The following is an 11,406-nucleotide window of genomic DNA, read 5'->3' on the forward strand; positions in this document are numbered from 1 at the left end:
TAAAGTCCAGAAAAAAAGACTGGAGAAGAGGAACCCAGGCAAGCTCCCTAGGGTCCTTATGACATTCATTTCTGGGTTCATACCTCTTTCTGAGTCCCAGCTGCCTACCTATATGGAGTTTCTATGAGGTATGACGATAGTCTTAACAAGACATATCTTTTTGTCCTTGCTTATGCCAGTTATTTATTACTGTCACCTTCTCCCCCTCTTTGTTGAGATATAATTGACATATGACTGTAAGTTTAAAGTACACAATATGGCAATTTGATTGAGATATATATTGTGAAATGTTTACCACAATAAGGTTATTTAACAAATCCTTTACCTCACATAACTATCATTTTGTTGCTGTTATTTTTGTTCATTACTTTTTTTTGCATCTAGAGTCCTTGAACACATTTTTTACCCTTTGGCAAATTCTTTGTCAGGACTCTGTGAGAACACTCTGATCTGTTGATGCTTTCTCTATTCTGATATATTAGTTCATTAGGTTTCAAAGTTCTATTTTTAAAAAGTCATCTAGTTTTCCTAACTTGCCATTTCTTAACCTCGACTAAAGCTTATGTTCCCAAATTTTTTCCTCTGTAGCTTTGTAGATGGTTTCAGATGGTTAATATACTGCATTATGAGGTGATTTCCCTCCGTAGTGTTCTCTCGAGAGTGTAACCTTATTTTTAAATTCTGATCATACCTTAGTTTTATATTTTGTTTCTTTTAGTTCTTCACTTTTTCTTTTAGTTTGTTTCTCCTTTCTCTCTTGGTTCCCCCCTCTCCCTGGTCCTTGCCAAGTCCCTCTAACATACATTCCTCTCAACCATGGCATGCAAATTTTGTGGAAGATGCCTTTAATTAGTAATGAGGACTACCACAACAAGTGCTCTGGGATATTACAGACATTGTCTCCAACAATCAGAGATTAGGTGTTATTCCCATTTTACAGATTAAGAGATTGAAGTTCAGAGATGTTAAATAACTTGCCCCAGGTCCCCTTGCTAGAAAGTGGCGGAGTTGGAATTCAGTCCTAAGTTGGCTGCCTCCAAAGCCCATGTATCTTTTTCTACTTTGCAGTATTGCCTACTCATCCTTTCTTGAGCCATTCAAGTATTTGTTAACTGACTTACAGAATTTTAGCTAATGATTATAATCCCAGGAGGGAAAGAATAATTACCTACGTTCATTTGGATTGTATTGGGTTAATTTCTTGGCTTCAGTTTTACATTTGCTGCCAGTTTGTCCTGGGCATGTGGATCCACATCTATGGTATCTGTCTTTGATTGGAAAGAGTAGTAATGGATGGACCCAGTTACAGTCTTTTGTGAACAATAGCTGATAGAATGCTATGATAGAGCATGTTCCCTGTGTAAGGTGATATATGTATATGGACAGTCAATCATGTTGAAATCATGCTGGCATAGAGCAGAATAAGGGACCAAAGAAATATTTATGCTTTTATACACCTGTCTTAAAACTGTATTCAGAAATACTATAAAGGTAATATCTTGAATTTAATTTTAGACTTTTCTCCCCCTCCAAGAAGTATTTACTTATTCTGACAGCATTCTTGTGAGGAAAATAACTTCCTCTTTTCTTCTTTTAATTACAAAAGTAACATAATTGTAAAAAGCAAAAGGCCTTTTTGACCCTGAAATCCTACTCTCTAGAGATAACTAGTGTTAATAGTTTGGTATGTTTCCTCCTGTCTCTCTACTTTTTTTCATTCTTGCACCCAGCCTAAAGTGGCACAGTAATGTGTTTATATTCACACATTTTTTAAACAGCTTTATTGAGATATAGTTCATATACTACATAAGTGTATAATGCAGTGTTTTCTAGTAAAGTGAACATTTTCTAATAAAGTAAATTTTTAACTTGCAAATTTTTTAAAATTTAGTCACATAGGGATATCTTTACATGTCAATAAATAAAATTTTAATAATTGCATAGTATTCTAATCCCTTCATTGGGCAATGAGGTGGTTTTTGAATTTTTGATGTATAATGTGACATTGAACATCCTTGGGCATGAAAATTTGTGGTTTGCAGTGGGAATTAGGAATGTGGATTTCTACACTGAATGGTAGTATTTTAGTAATAATATATACTTATATAGGACTTTATAGTATTTAAGTACATAGATATACATTATCTTTTAATCTTTATGCTGTGACATACTCAGGGACTATTAGTCCCATTTTAAATCTTTAGAAAGGTTAATTAAGTTATTTTCAGTGTCAGAGCCAGAACTGGACCCCAGGTCTTACTTCTAAATGTTGGATGAAGTGACAAGTTGCCCGAGTGAGTGGCTCATCCGAGATTTTTAACTAGGTTGTGTTCCTTGTTGCATTTTAGACTGTACAACTTTCTCTTACTCCAGGAAGGAGACCCTTTCCCTCAGACTCTGGATATTTTCTAAGGAAAAATCTAATGTTTTTGTTTGACTAAAAATGCTTTATTGGTCCATCCATCATTACTTAGATCAGAATTTTAGAGCACTCCTTGAAAATGATGGGCCTCTAGATAAAAGAATGCTATAGTCAAATAAGTTTGGGAGGGAATATTGACCAGTCTCTGTTTTGTATACTTAACAGTGGACTGCAGTTCTCTCCCTCCACCTGCCTCACAGGCTTAGGACCATTGCTAATGCACACTGCTCATTTTCCCCTGCCCTCTTCAAAGATCCCTTGGTTACTGCTTATCTGCCTACATATTTGTATGTTACTGCCTGCTGGTTCCACTTGTGCTGCCAACACCTGCCCATGAGCTAGCGGAATTCATATCAGCCTCCCATACCACAGCTGCCAGGTCTGTCTTCTAAGCCACAGCTGAATCTTGCAAGACCCATTTGTCCAATCTCCTTCAGAATATCTGGAGTGTTAAATTTACCAAGTCTCTATTCCAGTTTGCTTGTTGAAGTCCAAGCCTTCTCACCCATCTCCTGAATTCTTATCCTTGTATCCTCTCACCCAGCTGATGTCCAGGCATCTTCTCTCATCCAAACCCTTTCCCTCTGCCTTCTGTCTGCTCCATAGCCTGCACACTCCCTTATATACTTAGCCTCTTCTCTGAATGTTCTCTTTGCCTTTTTACCTTCACCGATTTGTGGTGGTCTTAAGGGTACTATATCCCTTTTGGTACTCAGGTGGTGGCTCTTTAATCTCACCCTCCATATCCTTCAGGATCAATATGTCTGGTTAGTGTCCTTTTTTTCTTTGAAGTTTTTTGGATGTTTCCCTATTCTTTATGATCCTTATCTTTATGACACCTGCTATCTTCTTTATTTCTACTGCTTTTTGTGATCACTGACTAACCTAGTTCTCCTTTTTTCTTTCAAGAACTTGGCACCTGGCCCACCATCTTCTTCTCTACCCCAGCTCCTCCTTCACACTTGGAACATCCATACAGTGTGACTCCTCTATACTTTGACTAGCTAATCTCCAGTGAACTTCTTTTTCATTCCACATAACCTTGCTCACTGCAGTGGTTTCAACCCTGGCCTAGCTTGCTTCTGCGCCATCACCTTTGAAATTATTGATTCAAATGCCCCATTTCTAGATTACCATCTCCTATCCCACTAGTGCACTTAAGTGCATTTGACACACTGTTCTCTCTCTTTATTGGAACTGCCAATTCTTTCTTACTATGTGTACCTTCTTGTACATACCTTCTTATACAGTGTGAAATTCTGTTTTCCACATTATGGTTGGTGCCTTTCTATTTATACTCCTTTGTCCATCTATTCGGTGTTCATGCCTACCTAGAAAATTCCAACTCTTAATGAATCCACCTTCTTCATGTCTGCAGTAGAGAAACTGAATCACACATCCGAGCCTGCCATTTGAATTCCTGGATTCATATAAGTACTGCGTGCTTACCAATTGCGCCACTGGAGCTCCAAATGCCTTGATTCACAGACACTCTATACTTAGTAGCTTTGTGTCCTTGAGCAAACAACCTAACCACTCTAGACTTATTTCCTTATCTTTGTATCAGGGATAATAACACCTACTATTGACAGCTTTTCTGTTTGTCCCACTTCTGACCTAGATAATGAGAGTGCAGAAAGAGGTAAACTAACAAACTTCTAGCATGAACCAAAATATACAAGGCACAGAGGAGTTTGATTTTATTCATTTCCCTCACTCCTGTGGTTTCCTTTCAGTCATTTATGCCAAGAAATACAGTAGGAGAAATAACAAGAATGCGCTACTACATTATTTACTACCAGTACCGATTTGACTGGAATCCACTAAGAATCATCGTGTTTGCAGTACATAAAGTAGGCTTACATTTTTAAAAATGCACACAAACTTTGTTGTGGTAAAAACATAAAATTTACCATCATAACCTTTTAAAGTATGCAGTTTGGTAGTGTTAAACTAAACATATTTACATTGTTGTAAAACATCTTCAGAAGCTTTCATCTTACAGAACTGAAGTTAAGCCTTTTAAACAACAACTCTTTGCTCCTCTCTAGCCCCTGGTAACCACCATTCTACTTTCCGATTCTATGAATTTGACTATTTTAGATGCCTCATATACATAGAATCATACAGTATTTGTCCTTTTATGATTGGCTTATTTCATTTAGCACGATGTCCTGAAGGTTCATCTGTATTGTTGCATATGACAGAATTTCCTTCCTTTTAAAGACAGCTCAGTATTCCCTGGTATGTATATACCACAGTTTACTTACTTATTCACCTGTCAAAAGATATTTGGGTTGCTTCTACCTCTTGGCTATTGTGAATAGGGCTATTATGAATATGGGCGTGCAAATATGTCTTTGAGACTCTGCTTTTATTTCTTTTGGTTATATGCCTAGAAGTGGGATTGCTGGATCATATGGATCAGTGTCTTATCTGAGATACACTGTATTTCAATCTGTAATTTAATGTTTGCTTGGAGGGGGAAAAGAAATATGGTAGTTTTTTTTTGTATTTTGTTTTTTTAAGAAACCATCATATGTTTTCCATAGCAGTTGGACCATTTTATAATCCCACCAACAGTTCCAACTTACATCTTCACCAACAATTGTTATTTTATGTTTGTTTGATATTAGCCAATATAATGGATGTGACATGATAACTCATTGTGATTTTGATATGCATTTCTCTGATCAGTGATGTTTCATATGCTTATTGGCTATTTATATCTTTGGAGAAATGTCTATTCATGTCCTTTGTCCATTTTTTAATTGGGTTATTTGATTTTGTTGTTGTTGAGCTGTATGAGTTCTTTGTATATTCTGTATAATCCCTTACCAGATACACGATTTGCAAGTATTTCTCCCTTTTGTAGATTGTCTTTCACTTTGTTGTGTCCTTTGCTGTGTAGAAGCCTTTTCGTTTGATATAGTCCCATTTGTCTATTTTTGCTTTTTTTGCTTGTGCTTTTGGTGTTGTATTCAGAGAAATCATTGCCAAATCCAGGGTTATGAAGCTTTTCCCCTATGTTTCTTCTAGGAGTTTTATAGATTTGGGTTTTAGGATTAAATCTTTAATTTGTTTTGAGTTAACTCTTTAGATGGTGTAAGATAAAGATTCAGTTTCATTCTTTTCATGTGGATACCCAGGTTTCCCAGCACCATTTGTTGAAGAGACTGTCCTTTCCCCATTGTGTGGTCTTGACACCTTGTTGAAGATAATTTGACAATATAAATGAGGGTTTACTTTTAGACTGTTTTATTCCATTGGTATATATATATTTGTATTTATGCCAGTACCATACTACTGTGATTACTATAGTTTTGTCATATGTTTTGAAATTAGAAAGTGTGAATCCTCCAACTTTGTTCTTTTTCAAAATTGTTTTGGCTGATCAGAGTCCCTCAAGATTCTATGTGAATTTTTGGATAATTTTTTTTTTCCTATTTCTTCAAAAAATGCCATTTGGATTTTGATAGGGATTGTATTAAATCTGTAGATCACTTTTGGTATCATTGACATTTTATCAATATTAAATCTTTCAGTCCACGAACATGATCTTTCCGTTTATTTATGTTTTCTTTAATTTGTTTCAATGACGTTTTATAGTTTTTCGATGCACAAGTCTTTAACCTTTTTGGTTAGGTTTATTCCTAAGTGTTTTGTTCTTTTTGGTGCTATTGTAAATGGAATTGTTTTATTTTTTTCTGAAGGAAGATTTAGGGAAATACTTTCACAATGACATGCCCCAAAATTCCATTTGAAACAATGTGAGGATTATTTCTCTTACTTATATTCCCTCTTGGCCAAAATGTCTCCAAGATACTTTATACAATTTAAGCTTGATTCAGCTAACAAAGTACCTTTAAAAGAAAAAAATCTGGAGCATTTCCGGGAAAAACTTTTTTTGGTTTACCCCCTTCCCAAATAAGCAAACTTCATCCTCTCTTGATTATTTATTTTGCAAGACTAGTATTTTTTATTGCATTTCTAGCAATAAAAACATTTCCATAAATAAAAAAACTCACAGACTGGAATTGTTTTTTTGATTGATGTTCCTATGTTGATTCATAATTGCATTCTAGGAATGAATCCTACTTGGTCATAGTGTTTAATCTTTTTAATATACTGTTGATTTTGGTTTACTAGTATTTTGTTGAAGATTTTTGCACCAATATTCATCAGGAATATTGATCTGTAGTTTTCTTTTATCATGACATCTTTATCTGGCTTTAGTATCAGAAGTACTGGCTTTATAGAATGAACTTGGAAGTGTTCCCTCCTCTTAAACTTCTAGAAGCATTTGAAGAGGATTGGCGTTAATTCTTTAAATGTTTGGTAGAATTCTCCAGTGAAGCCATCTGGTCCTTGGTGGTTGTTGTTGTTGTTGTTGTTGAAAAGGTTATGATTATTGATTCAATCTTTTTACTAGTGAATGGTCTGGTCACATTTTCTGTTTCTTCATGATTCCGCTTTGGAAGGTTTTTCATAAGTTATCCAATTTGTTAACATATAATTGTTCATCGTATTCTCTTATAATCTGTTTTATTCTGTGGTAATGTCCCTTCTTTGATTTCTGATTTTAGTTATTTTAGTCTTCTATCTTTTTTTCTTAGTTAATTAACTCAGAGTTTATCACTTTTCTTGATCTTTTTTCCTATTTTTCTATTCTCTTATCTCTGCTCTAATCTTTTTTATTTCCTTCTGTTAGCTTTGGGTTTTGTTCTTTTTCTCTTTCCTTGAGATGTAAAGTTACATTGTTAACGAGATCTTTTTCAATACAAATATTTATAGCTAGCTATAAACTTCCCCCTTAGCACTGCTTTTGCTGCATCCCATAGATTTTGGTATGTCCTGTTTTGTTTCATTTGTGTGAGTGTGTTTTCTAATTTCTTTGTGCCTTCTTTAACCCAACCTATCAGTTGTTTAAGAGTGTGTTACTTCCTACATATTTAAGGATTTTCCAGTTTTCCTTTTCCCATGGATTTCTAGTTTTGTTCTATTTTGATAGGAAAAGACATTTTGTCTAATTTCTATATTTTTAAAATTTGTTGATACTTGTTTTGTGTCCTAACATGTTCCATGGGAATGTTTCATGTGCATGAGAGAAGAATGTATATTCTACTGTTGTTGGAGGAGTGTTCTATATATGTCTGTTAGGTCCAGTTGATCCATAGTGTTGTTCGGCTTATTTGTTTCCTTATTGATCTTTTGTCTTCTTGTTTTAACCGTTACTGAAAATCACGTATTGAAATCTCCTGCTGTTGTTGTGTTGCCGTTTATTTCTCTTTTCAATTCTTGTCAAAGTTTGCTTCATATGTTTAGGAACTCTGATTTTTGGTGCATAATTTAAAATCGTTATATATTTTTGATGCATTGCCCTTATATAATGTCCTTATTTGTCTCTTTTAATATTTTTTGATTGAAAACCTGTTTTGTCTGATAATAATATGATCACTCCTGCTCCCTTTTGGTTGCCATTTGCATGGAATTTTTTTTTTTTTCATTTTTTCACTTTCAGCCTCTGTGTGTCCTTAGATCCAGAGCTAGTTTCTTGTAGGTAGCATATAGTTTTAGCCAGTTTTTAAAATCCATTCAGCTAATCTATGTCTTTTGATTGCAAGTTTAAACCATTTATATTTAAAGTAATTACTGATATGGAAGACTTGCTAGTACCCTTTTGTTGTTTTCTGTATGTTTTGTAGCTTTTTGTCTCTCTTTTCAAATCTTACTACCTTCTTTTCTGTTTCATGAGGGTTCCCTGTTCATCTTTTAAGCTGCAACCAAGGTGTCTTCTAAACTCCTCCACGTTCAGTTGAATACTTTTTCTTTGTGCCTCTTATTGTTTCTGTGACTGTCTTCCTTACCAGATAAAAGTTCCTCAAGGAAAATATCTCCTTGGATTTGTACCCCGGGGCCTTAACGCAATGTCTGACTCATAACTAGAAGTCAAAAATGTTTATTCATAAAAAGCAAACAATCTGATTAAAAAATGGGCAGAGAATCCAAGTAGATAATTCTCCCAAGAAGATATCCAACTGGCCAACAGACATAGGAAAAGATGCTCAACTTCACTAGCTATTAAGAAAATGCAAATCAACACAATGAGATACCACCTCACACCTGTTAGAATGGCTGTCATCAACAAGACAAGTAATAACAAGCGTTGGAGAGGTTGTGGAGAAAAAGAAACCCCCATACACTGCTGATGGTAATGTAAATTGGCACAGCCACTATGGAAACAGTATAGAGATTTCTCAAAAAATTAAGAATAGAATTATCATATGACCCAGCAATTCCTCTTTCGGATCTACCCCGCAAAATTTGAAATCATTTATCCGTAAAGTTATATGCACCCCTATTTTCACTACAACATTACTCATGGTGGCTAAGACATGGAAACAACTGAGGTATCCTTCGTTATCTGATTGGATAAAGAAGATGTGGTACATATATTCAATGGAATATTACTCAGCCATAAGAAAAGATGAAATACTGATATTCGAGACAACGTGGATGGATCTTGAGATTATCATGCTAAGTGAAATAAGTCAGAAAAAGTTGAGAACTGTATGCTTTCACGCATATGTGGAATATGAAACTGAAAGCAACTAATGAACAAGACAAAAACTCATAGATATAGACAATAGTTTAGTGGTTACCAGAGGGAAAGTGGGGAGGAGGGAGATAGAAAAGGGTAAAGTGGGGGTCAAATATAATTTTATTAACCAATATAATTTTATTAACCAATGTCAGCTGAATAAATTTAATTTAAACAATGTTTGTTGAAAATGAGTGCATTTTCAGTAGTAAACACTTGTGGTATGTACTTGTGGTTTTTGTTTTCTCTTAGTCAGATATCTCATGCCATGATCTTGGTTTCTGAACTTGAACAGGTACAATCTTAGGACTAGGTAGGTAGCTTTAGCATTTGATTCTCTTTGTTCTCAGACCCTTGGAAGTTCCTGTTATGTTATGCTGTCCTGTCTCAAAGTGGAGATGCATACATTGATATCTTCACTAACAAAGGAAAATACTCTCTTTCTTTCTGAAGGTTTGCCCTGAGGTATTTCAAGGACACTTCTCCAGTCTTTCAAAGACTCTTCCTAGAGAGTTCAGATGCTAATCCAGTCCGCTATGGGCGCAGGCGGATGAAGCTCCGGGACCTAATGGAAGCGGCCTACAAATTTTTGCAGCAAGAGCAGTCTGTGTTCCGGGAGCTCTGGGACTGGAGTGTGTGTGTTCCTCTCCTCAGAAGCCACGATACCTTAGTTCGCTGGTGTGTAGCTCTTGGACCTTCCTGTGCTTCTAATGTGAAGATGGTAGAGGGTGTGTAGAGTTGTGTGCATGAGGAGGGAAAGGAAACCGTTTAAAATTTATTATCTTTGTGCTGGTGCCTTTGGGTTTTTATTTCCTTTCCTTAATCATGCATCATGTCAGAAGGTGAGATGATACGGAGTTTTATCTTTTTCATGTTCTGTCAAGTGAATTTATTATACATGATTTGTATTTTTTACTCTTAAATGTGTTACATTAATTCTGTAAGATTTCCTTTGCTAGTGTTCATTTAGCTAGCAAATTTTCTTTATTCTTTAGAATCATCTGCAGGTCCTATATTTATATATTTTGATTTTCTCCAGGTATACAGCCAATTGTCTTGCTTTAGTAACCTGTATGAATGAAGAGCACAAGATAACATTCCTTAAGAAGATTTTTAATAATGAGGAACTGATCCATTTTAGGTTGAGGTAAGCAGGAACATTCCTAGAAATCTCGATGTGGCTTTTCTGTGCATTAAAGTCATTGATGAGATCCTTGTTTCACTCAGGTTACTAGAAGAGGCCCAGCTACAGGACTTGGAGAAAGCCTTGGTTTTGGCCAATCCAAAAGCTTCCCTTTGGCATAAGGAGAAGGAGCTACATTACTTACAGGGACACATTGTTTCTGCTGACCTGTCTTCCAGGGTGACAGCTGTGTGTGGTGTGGTGCTACCTGGGCAGCCACCAGCCCCTGGAGAGCAGGTATGTTGGCATCAGTAGGATGTGTGCTCCCTTCCCCCTCCTAAACACCTATAACACAGAGCCTAGCACACTTTTTCCCTTGGGTGGGCTCTGCATTATATATGTGAGCCAAATCGAGTTTGCCAAATTGCTGTTCCATTTACAGAAGTATTCAGGGAGAGATTAAGAGAAATTTACCCAGGGCCTTCCTCTCTTATTTTCTTTTTGTCCCTAATCTAATGTTTAATTAGGTACTGTAACAGTGCCTTTGTGATTCTCTTAACTTTAGCGAAGTTCTTTCATATATCCTCTGATACACTTGCTATGACAACTGCGTGAAGTTCAGTGGCGCATGTTGTATGCCATGTTTATGTAAAACGAAGAAGGCAGAATGACTTGCATGGAGACCCTTGGGCTGCGCTTTGGCAGAGATAAGGCTGTGCCCAGGTTAAAGTCTCATCAGCCTACTTCTATCAGAATATTCTTTTTGCCTATTGCGTGGGAGGCTGGTATCTGTAGTGAGCTTCCCCTTGCCATATGAAATGAGCTTCTTTCCAAGAATGTGGCTTCAGACCACACTTTGGAAAGGCTTTTAGATTATAATTTGGTTTCATAATCTAGAACCATTGGGAGCTCATCTATTTACCTCCAGCAATCTTAGTTGTTACTTTGTCTAGTCAGATCCACGCAGTTTTCTTCTTGGAACAAGTCCTGGGTCAGTCCTTAAATGATCAGTCTGTCACTGGGCAGTACAATTTTTTAAAAAAACGTAAAAGTGCAGTATACATATAAAAAAGCTCACATATATTAAATGTACAGCTCAGTGATTATTCATAAACCAAATATCTGTGTAAACTGCACTAAAGCACCAGCACTTCTAAAGCCCCTATGTTTCCCTTTAGTCACGAAGATGCCCCTGCCCACCCCTCTTTAACCACTCTCCTGACAGGTTATGTTTGGAGCATTAGAATTTTAACATAGGGA

General features: G+C 36.1%; 1 protein-coding gene across 3 annotated transcripts in view; it reads left to right on the plus strand.

Annotated features, from left to right (window-relative positions):
- The window catches only part of MDN1 (midasin AAA ATPase 1), a 142,597-nt gene that overhangs the window by 11,022 nt on the left and 120,169 nt on the right, over positions 1 to 11,406 (plus strand). For all 3 annotated transcript variants that reach the window (XM_015600356.2, XM_006926304.3, XM_025042707.1), the window contains exons 3-5: positions 9,477 to 9,701; positions 10,063 to 10,170; positions 10,251 to 10,443. In XM_015600356.2, the coding sequence (XP_015455842.1) occupies positions 9,477 to 9,701; positions 10,063 to 10,170; positions 10,251 to 10,443 (526 nt within the window). The remainder of the gene's footprint in view (positions 1 to 9,476; positions 9,702 to 10,062; positions 10,171 to 10,250; positions 10,444 to 11,406) is intronic.

Source organism: Pteropus alecto, unplaced genomic scaffold, assembly GCF_000325575.1.
Source record: "Pteropus alecto unplaced genomic scaffold, ASM32557v1 scaffold7, whole genome shotgun sequence".
In the NCBI taxonomy this organism is placed as follows: domain Eukaryota; kingdom Metazoa; phylum Chordata; class Mammalia; order Chiroptera; family Pteropodidae; genus Pteropus; species Pteropus alecto.